Here is a 14,112-nt window from a genome sequence, read left to right on the forward strand (position 1 = left end):
TCACATTCTACCTTTCTGTGTGACATATTTTTCAGCCTGAAGAAAATATTCCCCAAAGGTGGATCCATCAGGGGCTGCATGAAAGGGCTGAAAGCTCTTGGCAAATATGTTGATTTAAAACGTATGAACACAACAGGTGTGAGTTACGGATGTACCTTGGACCTCCTGGTAAGTAGGGTGTATTGCAGGCAGTGAGCAGGGCAGAGCTATTTAGGTGCCTATAAAAATGGCCTTGCTTGATTCTCCCAAAAGTTCAGTAGTGGTCAGCCTGGTGTTCTTGAGAAATTCACAAGCAGGATGAGGGAAACAGTTCTATGTGCCCTCTAATTTCTGTACTGGTGGTGGGGTGTTGCATGGTAAGGCAAGAGGAAGGAGTGGCAGAGAATGGTTAAGGGGCCTTTTTAAACAAAAAGCTTTGACGTTCATGAATGGCATCTGATATTAGATTGAATTATGGAGTTTTATTTAATGACACGTTGGCAAATGGACTATGACTTAGAAGCCCAGATTTCCAGCAGTGGAAGCAATTTTATATATAATTCATACAAAAATATGCAGTGGCAATAATTGATCAGCAAAGGCTATGACATCCATGCAAACTCACCAAGAAGGAGCAAGCACCATTTCCAGACTATGTTCTGTGTATCTTATTCCAGTATTCTAGTTGTTTATCAACAGAGCATGTCAAGACATTTTGGAACATGGCTCAGAACGATGTGTACAGATTTTAATTTAACTTGAAATCATAAGGAACTAACAAAACTTTCTATCCATTAACAAACATGTCTGTATCTCTTATGGTCACTTTCTAACTTTTCCCATTTAAGAGCAATGCTCATGATGGAGAAGAAAACTATATTCATTGTTCCTTCCTCCATACAGAATATCTTGAGGGGTGTGGAGAGGGTGGAGAAGGAAATGCTTGATGTCTTGTTTTGATCTTGTTTTCAGGCACTGAATACTTCACTAGGCAATGCCTTCTCCTCTGGCTCTGTCCGTCACTCCATCTGTTAATCTTTTAAGTGCTACAGGCTCTTGTTACTTTGGTTGTAACCCAGAAGGGCCTGAACCTATTGTTATCCTAATTAGAACATATCCACTGAATCAATGGAATGTATATAACCATTGATTTACCAAGTTACTATTGATTCAGTGGATTTAGTCTACTTGGGACTAATAGGATTATGGCCTAACACAGCTATTGCTCTGGTAGTAAAAAGGGGGAATTGTTCCAGTCAGATCCTGAACGCAATCCATACAGGCCATCTTCAATCACTAATGTGAAACAGGATTTCATAGAAGCACAGTGAGTTTTCATAGGAAAACTTTCTTGTAAATTGGGCTGATGGGGAAGGAGAGACTCACTGTTTGCACCTGTCCCCATTACATAAATTGTTTATTAGTTTGTACAGAAGAGTGGTATCTATTGAGTTTGGGCATTGGATTGGAAAGCTTTCCTTGACATTATAGAAACTGGGTAAGCCCAGTTTCCCAATAGTCGCCTGGGACAGAATTGTCTAGATAGTGTCACTGGAATTAACCAAGTATTTCTGGTAGTAAGTCACAACTGGTGTGAACCTGTCCAAAGTGACATGTCCACAACAGTAGTATTGATTTTCATTGATAGTATAGCAGTAGGGACACCATTCTGTTACAGGCACCCCGATATTGTGGTCTTTCTTGATCTCACAGTTGTCTAACTTTAGGAACAATGTACTTCTGCTACATTCATACTGTCCCTTTGCAGGTGGCTCGCTCAGTTAAATTTCATGGCCATGGCTTCCTGACCCTGGCGCTGAGGAACGTGCCTTCTTTGCAAGATTTCTACACTGGTTTCAGCTTCCGTACTAGCCAAAGCCGTGGCTTGATGTACTACCACAATACAGAGGTATGCTGTCATTACGGCTAAGTGCTTGTATCTCAAAATGACACCTACAAATCCTCAAGGGACACATTATCCGAATTTAGAGGAATACATTCTAGTAGTTCCTAGGAGAAATGCTGAGGCAAGAGAACATTAAATGTTACAAAAGATTCCCATCTCATCCTTCCCCATGGAGGACCATCAGCCAGTGTAATTTGTGCCCTCTCAGGCCCATGGGCGAGCTCAGGTGGCTTGACATACCCTGTACAGAAGGAACCAGCCTCCAGCCCTGATTTCTTTGTTCTCACACTCTGGCTGGGTTTTCCTGAAGCCTCGTCTGTTGTGAAACAAACTTCAACGCCCCTGCCTTTATTTTCCAGTCTTGAAAGATAGCAGCTGAATCTGCTCCTCCTAGAATCCTAATAGTGAATGGGCCCATTTTAGCTGTGACAGTTTGCTCTCAGGTTTCTGACTCTGACATGCAACAATTACTCTGTTTCTCCCTAGGAAGGGACCTGCCAGGTCTCCTTGCAGAATGGCAAAGTGGCTGTCAGCCTCCTGACAACAGAACTCACTACCAAGAATGCATATGCAGATGACAGAAGCCACTACATTGTCATCTACAGTGACTCTTCAGGGTACCTTTCATAGCTAACTTTTTGCAATACTCATTAGTCTCAGGTGCCTTCTCCTTGCCACATGCAGGGAAGGCAATGGTACAAATGAATCTGTTGTCCTGACATGAATTGCATTTCCTTTCCAGGATCCGTGTTTATGTAGATGACCAGCTTCAGGGAACCAAACCAAGGCCTGATCGCCTCAGGAGGCAGAAACGACAAGATGAGACATCAGACTTTCAACTGGGTGGCATGCCCAAGGGCGGTGAAATTGGCAACCTCACAGGCTGTATCGGGAATGTCTTTGTCAGGCGGTGGGTCTTCCTTCTACCCAGGAGGAGTTTATCTTCCCTCTTATACTCAGGCAGATTGACTCCCCCTCCCCTTAGTTTTTCTTCCTTCATAAATCTCTAGTATGCCCTGTGTGGGAAAAGTGCAGCTCATGGGCTGCATGCAGCCCTCCACTTCTTTTTCAGGGCATCCCTCACATCTCCAGAGCTAAAAAACAAAACAAAAAATTTAAAAAATTCAGGGTGAAAAAAAGGTCCCAAATAATAAATCATGACTTTCCTGGAGCATTTGTTTGCTTTGAGGTGGCTCTGATGTATCAGATATTTGGAGCAACCATTTTAATTTTCTTCTTTTAACTGATCATCAAATTTCAAATCAGCTGTGAAAGTATGTCTTTTCTCCTCTGAACTACCTGATAGTAGGGTCTCTACTTCAGCTTACTGTTCAGTATGTTTTGCACTGCAGTAAATAGCGATTAGTGGCAGTGCAGAAACAACTCAAATGGGATATCGTTTCTCACTGCAAGCCATAAATCTAGTTGTTCTCCTTCCCAGCGGGGCAGACACACAAGTCTTGAATTCTCTATTCAGATTATGTTGTTCTTTTGTTGAAAGTAACACTGGATTTCAGGATAGAGGATGGGTTGTAAACAGAAGTCATGTAAGCTGCACAGGCCATGATGTACTGGTCTGTAACACCTAAAATGTTTTTAGGAACTGAAAGTGAAGACAATATGGCACATTAATGCCATAATAAGTAAAATTTAGTTGTCCTCCATGCATTACAAGGACATAGTATCCATAAGGATTTGAGAGTTACTCTCTTTGCAGAGTTGCCTAATACTGTAGGGTTTTTAATGGCCTCTGCCAGCTACATAGCAGCTGCTACCTGGCTGTGGTCCTGGGTGACCAGCTGTTGAGTTCCTTGCCCTTTCTGCCACAGGACAACAGAACCCCAGATGGTTGTAGACTTACAGCAGAGCACTGAGAGCTTCAATGTGACCATGAACTGTCCCAGGGATCGGCAGCCGCAACAGATGAGAGCATCAGAGAAGAAGGGCAAGTGGAAACCCAAGGTACTGGAAATCTTTACAGTTACATTTTTGTCTTCTTATGCAGTAGCCACACTCAACCTGTGCTGTATTCTGAGCTAAAATATTATGAAGAGGCACTCCAGGAAGTATACAAAGCAACTTTTCTTCCTGGGCCTTGTTACATCATTTCAAGCAATGGCTAGTGCATCTCCCTTACTCCGTTGGCATTATTTTTACCTACCAAAAATGGGTCAACGTGGATACACAGATTGATCTGACAGCTTTTTTCTAGCTGCCTTGCATGAACTGTTTTCACCTGTGTGATATTTTTTCCTGGCCTAGCTCTTCAAGTCTGATTTCAAGGTTGGGATTCGAGAAGGCATTACTGATGTCTTGTGGAAAAATCTTCAGTGATCTCTGGAACATGCCCAAGGTTTAAGGTCTCTTGCCTGTGTCCCATCAGTCAGGGCAGTATGCTGTGGAAGGACATCCAAAATTCTCTGCTGTGGCACCCCAGCTATGGACCAGCTTATCCTTGAAGGCCTGATTGGCGCCAAAATGGTTGTTATTCAGGCACCAAGTGGGGGGAAAAACACATGGTTGTTCATGAAACCTTTGGGGACTTAACAATGGCCCGGTACAGACGGGGCAAAAGCGGCATGGCTGTGCTACTAGGGCTCAGGAGCGCATAGCAACTGCATGCTCCTGAGCCCAGGTACGTATGGGCACCACCTTTTTGGTGCACACACATTTAGACAGCATGCGTACCAATGATGTGTCTTGTGCAATGCGTCCAAACAGTGTGGCGCACAAGACATGTCACCACAACACCCCAGGGTGCAAATGGCACCTTGGCGGCATCGCGGGAAGGGATTTCTTTTCAGAGCTCCTTTTGGCAGAGGATTGTTGCGACCTCTGGCCGTCCCTTTATTCTCATTTATACCGGGCCTAAATTTACTAAGGTCCTTGCATGTACATGATTTTAATTTGTTCTAAACCATTTTAACTCTTTTAATATGTTTTCTTTACTTGTGAAATTATTTAATTTTTTTAGCCTTTTAAAATCATTTTGATTATCCATTCTGTTTTATATTGTCAGACTGGTTTTACTGTACCTTGCCCTGAGATCTCTGAATAGAGATCAGCCAGAGACGGTGATGTGTGCTCCCTGCAGGGCACCAATTATTGTATGTGCAGTGCTGTGTAAATTTACAGCACTGTATAAATAAATATTATTATTATTATTATTATTATTATTATTATTATTATTATTATCTGGGTTTGGAATTTAAGGCTATCTTCCTCCAGGTCCAGCCATCTAAACATCTGAAGGGCAAGCCACATGTCCTTACCTTCCAGTTTAAGGAATTTGAGATTATATTCCTAAATCTGAAACAAAAGCATATACTGGAAATAGATTTTTAAATTATTTCCTCACAGATGCCAAGTAAGAAAATCCTGAAAGACACAAACTGCCATCTACTCAAATACCCCAAAGCCATTAAAGATACTTTCCAGTTTGGTAGCTATGCAGGAAGCCGTCTGGAATTCGATGACATTCCAACAACATTCCAAGAAAGGTAAGTTGCAAGTATGGTCTTTCCACTTCCTTCATGTTTGAGAAGTTCTTACTTTCCAACATGAAAACAAGGAACTGGAGAATTTTGGTTATGGCTCTGACTTCACAGATCTGGTTACTGGTCAGACTCCTGACAAGAATGCTTTGTTTCAAGATCTCAGAGTTTCTTTTTGGGGCTGTAGAGATGCTACTGAATTGCTAAGATGCTAAAATGGATTCTTAATGCAAGAATCCAGTAACTTTATTCATTGAAATGGCCTTAAATTGCAGCGAAATACTATTTGCAAAGAAATGCTAATTCTTACTAGGATGCAAGAACTCCATCCTGCTTGGTATAAAATTGTTGGAAAGCTGTGGTTTATTGAAGTCAGGAATTTCAACTTCATTTCCTTCTCAAGGGTGTTGTAAAAATGCATTTATTCCTGGTGAATGGTTTCTGCTTTTAGCCCCCTCCATCCCCTCTTTAGCTCCATTGCTTAATTCAGAATACATTAATGGCATCCAAACTCTTCTTCTACAGGTTCCACTTCTCCATGGAGGTCAAAATGAACTCATCCAGTGGCCTGCTGTTTTACATGACCGATGAATCCCTGAGCTCTTTTTTCTCTGTTTTTGTCTCCAATGGTCGCTTTGTGCTTTTGGCTGATATTGGTGGACGTAAACTGAGACTCAAGTCCAAAGACAAGTACCACGATGAAAAGTGGCACACAGTAAGGAAAGGGAAACTAGAGGAAAGGAGGGAACTGGGGAGCTTGCCAGAACCAAATGTTATTTTGTGTACTTTGACTTAAATCGTACTATTAGCCCTGACTAGAGTAGAGCTATTGAATCAGTTGGATTTACCTGTGTTTTGACTCACTGTTCAACTTTTCATAGAATCGTAGCGTTGGAAGAGACCACAAGGATTGTCAAGTCCAACACCCTGCCATGCAGGCATAGATAATCAAAGCATTCCAAACAGATGGCCATCCAGCCTCCATTTAAAAACCTCCAAAGAAGGAGATTCCACCACATTCCAAGGGAGCGTGTTCCACTGTTGAACAGCTGTTACCAATTCAGTGGACCTACTATAGCCGTAACTAATAGGGTTCTAGCCTTGTAAGAGACCATTGACCAATTCCTCTTGCCAACCTATCCCCCAGTGGCCTCATTTTATTGGATCAGGATGAGACAGCCTGAGTAATTTTTTCAGGGATGATTCCACTTATGAAGATGTATAAAACAAGAAGCATTGTGTATTGCACCCAGTCTTTGGGCAAAGAAACTTGAGAGAGGCTCAAATTGACTGATGCCTTACACTGGGTTAGGTTGCTTTTGCTCTCCTCAGTCACTGAGCTTTTTCTTGACTTTTCCTCCTCTCCCCCTTCTTCTCTCAAAATCTATTTTTGCCAGACAGAGTGCAATCCCAGTAACCTCATCTACTCTTTCAATTTCTAGTGGTACTCCCATTATAAAATTTTGAGTAGAACATGTGTTACCCTGAGTTGTGACAGTGTCTTACAATGTGGGTTGGCTTCACTTCTAACGAACTCTATTTCACCAAAACATTGTGGATGTAAGGGACTGAAATGTATATACAGGTAAACTTTCCAAAATTAGAGAGATCTCAGGGACCTATGTATGAAATATTAATGTATGAAACATCTGAGGCAGGGTTGACAATTTATATTGCTCACAGATTTGGTTGGAGGCAGCTTCAGCCAGATCCTGTGCAGGTAGAACAGGGATGGGAGTACAGTATGATGTTCTTGGAGTGCAGATGCTGGTGAAACGTCAGGAATAAACTCTTCTAGAACATGGCCACATAGCCCAAAAAACCCACAAAAAACTATGGATGTCGGCCATGAAAGCCTTCGACTTCAGTTTTTCTTGGCTTCCCATTCATCCTCCATAGAATCGGTGTTGTTGTTGTTAACTGCTGTCAAGTTGACTTCAACTTATGGTGACATTATGAATGAGAGAACAAGTCATATTATCTCCAACAGATCTGCTGAGGTTTTGCAGATTCAGGGCCATGGCTTCCTTGACTGAGTCTGTCCATCTGGAATGCGGTCTTCCAGTATTCTTACTACCTTCTACACCTTGCTACACCTTGCTGAGTATTATTGTGTTTTCTAGTGAGTCATATCTTCTTATAGTATGTCCAAAGTGTGACTGTTTCAGTTTACTCATCTTGGCTTCTAGGGAAAGTTCAGGCTCGATTTGCTCTGGGACCCAGCAATGTTACATAAACCTATTCCTGACAAATTTGTTCTGAGAATGTGTATAATACCATATTGCTATATCAGTACCAATTTTGTACCATAAACTGAACTATTAAGTCTTCACCTTGTTAGCCTCCAGATATGTTGGACTACAACTCACACCATCAGAGAATTATGAGAATTGTAGGCCACCACATCTGAAAAGCACCAGCTTGGAGAATGCTGTAGATGGAGAATGAAGTTTGAGTGCAATAGTCAAGTATCTCTCTTGAAATCTGCAGGTCTTCTTCAGCAGAGACAGAAACAGAGTTCAGCTTGTCATTGATGGACTGAGAGCCCTGGATAAGTCACTGTCAATAGATGGAGACCTTTGGACCCCTGTCCTTTTCTATGTGGGTGGAGCCCCTGTGGAGAAAGCAAAGGCTCATATACCAGTAAGCAATGTATTGCATAAGAATCTGCCTCATATAGCAATATGCTATTTACTGATTTAACCTGGTATTTTCTACCTCAGACAAAGTAGTATTGTGGGAGTCCAGAGATGTGTTGTTCTCTGCCCTGTCTCAGCCAGTTGGCACAATTGGCAAACTGGAAATCACACAAGTGATGGACAAGTGCGTGTTTTATGCATAACAGGTCAGAGAGATTCACATTTGGGCTTAATGCTCATGATTTTCTTTTAGCTAAAACAAGAGGAGAAAGATTATGGAATTGAGGCCTGTGTCTTGCATCATTAGTCCAGGTGGAACAGCACTTATGTACTGTCCCATCACATATCCAGTATTTCCAGTTTGCTTCGTCCATGACCTGGCCTCAAGTTGCCATGTTACCATGAAGGAATTCCAGAGCTATGTCTACTATTGGTTACCATAAATTATTAAAGAAATTTTCTGTCTAAAACAGGGGTGGTCAAACTATGACCCAAAGGCTGTACATGGCCCCCTGGATCCTTCCTGAATTAAGAAAAATATGCAAAAATGTTTTTTTTAAAACCTGGAAGCTCCAAAATTCCCTCAAAGGGCCCCGGAAGCCCCCCAAATATGGTAAGAATGTCCCAAAACCCCTTAAAGGTGTTTAGGGGCCTTTCTTTTCTTTTCTGTGGGAGTGGATGCAGTTGGAGTGGTGCAGTCCTCCAGGTCCCTTGGGAGAGCTAATGCAACCCGCAAGCCTCCCAGAATTGTCCACCTCTGCTCTTAAACAAGAATGTTTCAAAAGGCATGCTATTCAAACGTGGCATATACTCTCTTGCTATACAAGGGGAGCAAATGCAGGCCCTCATGGACCATGTGCCACGTATGCCCTAAGCAGCCTTTGATAACACTCTGATGTCCAGCCCAAAAGATCTGCTCTTCTTTCTACAGGATGCTTCTGCTACCAGCTTTAAGGGCTGCCTCAGAAACTTGAAACTAGACAGGAAGCCTCTGGTCTCACCATCCCGCATATTTGGTGTAACCCCTTGCTATGTGGGTCCTTTGGAAAATGGCATCTTTTTCTCTGCTGAAGGAGGATACGTGACTCTAGGTATTGTATGGGTTCCCTTGCCTGAGATCACCAAACTGCTCCCAGTTCATCAACACATTCTGTTCTCCTTTCCAAAACATGTGTGACAACATACACTATGCTACGCTGATAACATTTTCTGTATTTCTGACCTCCCAGACAGATCTGTGGCTATCGGACAGGATTTTGAACTGATGCTGGAAATTCGTCCGCGGAGTGCATCTGGTCTTATTTTTCACATAGGCACAAAACGAACAAACTACCTCAGGCTATATTCAGACAGCCAAAAGGTAAGCTAACAAGACAATGAGTTGTTGGAATCTGGAAGCATTACGTCGAAAGTAATGTATAGATAAACTGTAAAAGCTCTAAATACTAAAGAGTAACTTAAAATTCACCATTTCCTTTTCTGTTCCTGCTAGAAGCTAAAGGTAGACCATACACACAGAAAAAACATGATGTAGTGGTTTGAGTGTTAGACTATGACTTTAGAGACCAGGATTCAAATCCTGGCTCTGCCATAGAAGGCTGGTGGGTGAATTTGGGAAAGTCACACACACTCTTGCCCTCAGAGGAGGGCAAAGGCAAACTCCCTCTGAACAAATCTTGGCAAGAGAACCCTGTGATAGGTTTGCCTTAGGGTGGTCATAAGTCAGAAACGACTTGAAGGCATACAACAATATGCTTGCTGGGCACATAACAGACTGAACCTGGAGGATTTAGTATGTAGCACAATGGTTCAGAGGGTCCTGCTGTTGCAAGTACAGCTGGTACCAGCTCTTCCTCCTCTCAGCTGTAAAGGTAACTGAAAGAGGAGTATGTGAGCCAGGCCCATGCAATACCTGCTTCAAGTCTCACAAGAAGAGAGCCTTTTGAATAGCTCTCAGCTCCCATGAAATTTTCAACCTCACAGGAGCTTGGAACTCTTGTGAGTGGTAAGAAAACAGTGAGCTGGATGGAAATTGCTGAAGAATGTAATAGGCTGGTGAGAATTTGTGACTTTGAGCTGAGCCGGTGGTGTCCTGCACAAGGCAGATAATTTAGGGCTTGGCATTTGTGTGTGCACTGTTTGCTGGACTTCTTGGGCCTAAATATATGGCCCAACACTCATATCTAGCAGTGGATCCTTTGGGATCAGTTCCAGAATAGCAATCTGCATTTCTTTAAAAAAGAGAGAGAGCGAGAGAGCTGATGCACTGCTAGTGATATTTTCACTACAAAGTAGAATTCCAGAGAACAGCACTAAAATTGTGAGTTTAGCTGAGCTACATTTTAGGTATGTTCAGGAATTCTCTAACTTTCTCTTTTGCTGCACTAGGTCACTGTGATTGCAAACACTGGTGCTGGAGAGTTCTCCACCTTTGTAACTCAACCTTCACTTTGTGATGGCCAGTGGCACACGATAGCAGGTAAGGTGTTTTTCAGCAGATTGGGTGTGGTCTGCAGTCCTTTTTTGGAAGGAAGGAACTGCCTTGAGATCTTCTCAAAGCAGGGTTGTACAAAATCTGACTTTTTCCATTTGTTATATTCATCTTCTCCGACTCATTTTGCAAGGTATTTCTTCAGACACTTTATTGAGTGTTGTGTCTAGTCCCAACACCACAAATTCAGTACATTTGAGCTGGTGGGAAACCTTTCCCATTCAGCCCTTATAGTGAAGCATCCTCTAGTCAAATGGTCATTGATATTGAGTAAAAATGGACGGTCAGAACTCTTCTTAGGCTTTGCATTCACACAAACACACACAAAAGATGATTTTGTCAGAAGTCAGGGATTTTACAACTTGCAAACATTCAGCTGTATACATCTGCTCCTGTTCTTGAACCTGTCCCAGTACTAAAATCCCCAAAAGATTAATTTCCTTCTTTGCTGATGTAGGCATCAACTATGTCACCAGTACTGGCAGCATCTAGCCAGGATTTAAGAGTGCAGTGTCTGAAACAGGTCTTCCTCCCGCTATTTTAGTGAGAATTAGGGATAGGTATGCTGATCCAAACCAACCCCACATGTCGTGATTCTTGTGCCAGACTTTGACACAAACTGCAAGCACACAATTTATGGACACATCAGTTGTGCAGGAGGTTGCTTGTGTATGCATTATGACCATTTCTCAACATGTCAGGCTATGAATTAACATGTCTGCTTTCTTTTCAAGTCATGAAAGGCAGCAATGTGATCCAGTTAGATGTAGATACAGAGGGAAATTACACAGTGGGACCCAACCAAGCTGATGAAGCTGCTATCAAAGAAAACTTCTACCTTGGTGGAATGCCAGGTGGGTAACTCAGGCAAGAACACTACAGGTGGGATAGGAGGGATACTGTCTCACAATTACTGCAATTACTTTATTGAAGATCACATAACAAACACTGTGCCACCATGAACATAACATGTCTATCTGATTTTGGAAGGTAAGCAGAATCAGGCCTGATAAATACTTTAGAGTGCACAAGGGAATACAAGAGATCTCTAGTTGGGGAAAGGAAACTATCCAGTCTGTAACCCATTGCTGTGAATCAGTGATGACAATAAGACTAGACAGACAAGTGGCCTGAGTGAGTCTTAGGTAGCTAGCCATGTAACTGGGAGTATATAAATAATGAACTATGTCCTGAATCCTCTTCTAGTTGTGGCTAGAGTATACCTATTATATCCATTATTATCTACCAGTTTAACTCACCCTTATGCAATTAATCAAATGGGTCTGCTCCAGTTGGGATTAAGCCAATAGATGCCAGCCTATACCTTTTTGCCTAACACAAAACTGGGGGATCTTTGGCCCTCCAGATGTTTTCAACTACACTTCCCACACTCCCTAATCCTTGGCCATGCTGTTTGCAGCTGCTGGGTACTGTCGGCCAAAGTATACAAAGGGTTAAATTTCTTTCACCTTTGGCATAATTGTTCTAGCAGTTCCTGTACTTGCATGCTTTGATCAAGTGGTGGAAGTAGACCTTTGGAATAAGGATAGGCAGCTGTGATGCTTTGCCTGAGCTAAATCACTTCCCACTATGATCAGTAGGTAATACAGAGCCTTGGGGGAGCAGGTGTAACCAACTTGCCCTGATGATTTCAGTGGGATTGAAGCAGAATCAGCTTTGGTGGCACAGTGGTTAAATGCCAGTACTGTAGCAACAATACTGAGTTTGTTCCTGAGGGCTCCAGGGTTGACTCAGCTATCTATCCTTTTGTACATCGGTAAAATGAGTACCCAGCTTATTGGGGACTTTTGGCTTAGTTCAGTATGAAACAGTATAGAAATGTAAATGCTATTGCTTGCTATTTCTGGAATAAGGCTAATTTTGTCACAGCTGGCTAACAATCCAATGCTTTCAGTGGGTCTAACACATCATCTCAGAAATAGTGCTCCTTATAGAGTTGTGGGTGACTGCTGTGATAAAAGGGACAATGAAAAGCCAATGATGTTTTTTAAAAAATACTTGTTTTTTCTTCTCTAGAATTTACCAGCTTTGCTCTCGCTTCACCACTCCATATAGCTCATTTCCCACCCTATGTTGGTTGCATGAGGAACTTGGTGATAAACCGGAACCAGATTGACCTGAGGCAAGCTGAGACAATGAGGGGCTCAGTGGGGCTTAATGGGTGTCCACTTATGTAGACACAATTTCTGTACAAGTGAGTCAGGACTACAAAAAGTTACACCACCTCCATAAAGCTTCCTTTTGTAACTGGGTTTACCTTGCTACAGGGAAAAACAGTCCCTGTTTAGAACCAACTGCGTGTTTCCAGCAGAGTGGACTCAGTCATATTTTTGTTTGGTAAAACATTTCCCCCCTGTTATGTCAGCAGTAAGGTATTCTGAACAGAGAAAGGGATGTGCATAGTATATCAGTATTTATAAACAGTGTCAAAGGGTAAGATGTTCACTCTCACCTGTGCAATTACTGTCAGTTTTTATTGCCTTAAACATTTCACCAGATTGCAATGTCCAAGGGACAAGAATTAATGGTTTAACCATATGATAGCTTCAATGCTGGCATTATTCTAATGTCATTTCATAACTTCTAAGACACTTGGGTCACAAGGCCTGAGCAGTGTTTATAGTCCAAAATAATTGGAAATTAACTGCAGGGTGGGAATGCTGACTACTAAGATTCAAAGCCATTTTGTTATTTTCTTTCCCAGCTGTCAACAGTTAATTTTGAAGACTAAGAAATGAATTCAAGTGTTTGCAATATTATCTCCCACTCTAATGAGGGGAAATTCACATATCACTTTCTAAGCAAAGGATAAGTAAAGATGTACCATTATGGTAACCTGAAGGTCAGAAATACAATGGAGCTTCTTTGTAAGCTACGCAAGAAGTTTAATACATTCCTTAAGAAACTTCCATGGTGCTTATTACTAGCCCAAAGCAAGAACAGCATTAGAGTATTAAGCAACCTCTTGCAGGGAAGGGGCCAGCTGGTTCTTGTATCACTGTTTTCTTTTTGGGCTTAGCCTTCAATGCTCCTTACATTCACTAACACGACAGTATATGGGTCACTTGTGCACTTAGAGATGTCCATATATATATATATATTTGTATATATCTCATCACATGGGACAAATATTGGTTCTGAAAGGACTTAATAACATATCAGTATATTGGTTTTAATGCTGGGGTACATATTGTAAAATGGATTTAACAAACCTTGGTTTTTCTTTCAACAAATGTAATTATCTGTTTTGGATCTGTACTATTAAGGCATGATTCTCTGTAAATCACTGGTACATACTTTTAATTCAAATAAAGTTTTATGGTCTATACTTTGTAAAAAAAATTGTACAGAACATTTTTGTACAGAGTTGTCTAATGCAGAAGATGGGGATCATACTTGTTGAATCAATAAATAAGGATACCATGCTGGGACACACTACAAGAGAAACTCTGAAACATTTCCCTAAACCAATTTGTCTTAACTTGAAAGAAATTTCAAGACAGACAGGGGGTTCAGTCAGGCTATTTTCCTGACTGAACATAAGCCTGGCACCCTAAATCTGTACCTAAAAGCCTACAACAT

General features: G+C 41.7%; 1 protein-coding gene across 1 annotated transcript in view; it reads left to right on the forward strand.

The window, feature by feature from the left end:
• LAMA5 (laminin subunit alpha 5) overlaps positions 1-13,858 on the forward strand; it is a 217,525-nt gene extending 203,667 nt beyond the window's left edge. Inside the window, exons 68-80 of the mRNA XM_089513322.1 lie at positions 36-168; positions 1,748-1,888; positions 2,372-2,502; positions 2,628-2,795; positions 3,715-3,847; positions 5,246-5,385; positions 5,905-6,094; positions 7,870-8,022; positions 8,950-9,109; positions 9,248-9,378; positions 10,407-10,497; positions 11,244-11,363; positions 12,547-13,858. Coding sequence (XP_089369448.1) covers positions 36-168; positions 1,748-1,888; positions 2,372-2,502; positions 2,628-2,795; positions 3,715-3,847; positions 5,246-5,385; positions 5,905-6,094; positions 7,870-8,022; positions 8,950-9,109; positions 9,248-9,378; positions 10,407-10,497; positions 11,244-11,363; positions 12,547-12,707 — 1,852 coding nt within the window. The 3' untranslated portion in view covers positions 12,708-13,858. The remainder of the gene's footprint in view (positions 1-35; positions 169-1,747; positions 1,889-2,371; positions 2,503-2,627; positions 2,796-3,714; positions 3,848-5,245; positions 5,386-5,904; positions 6,095-7,869; positions 8,023-8,949; positions 9,110-9,247; positions 9,379-10,406; positions 10,498-11,243; positions 11,364-12,546) is intronic.
• Positions 13,859-14,112: the final 254 nt, after the last annotated feature.

This window comes from Sceloporus occidentalis, unplaced genomic scaffold (assembly GCF_023333645.1).
Source record: "Sceloporus occidentalis isolate IW3139 unplaced genomic scaffold, rSceOcc1.0.p SCAF_3, whole genome shotgun sequence".
NCBI classification, from domain to species: domain Eukaryota; kingdom Metazoa; phylum Chordata; class Lepidosauria; order Squamata; family Phrynosomatidae; genus Sceloporus; species Sceloporus occidentalis.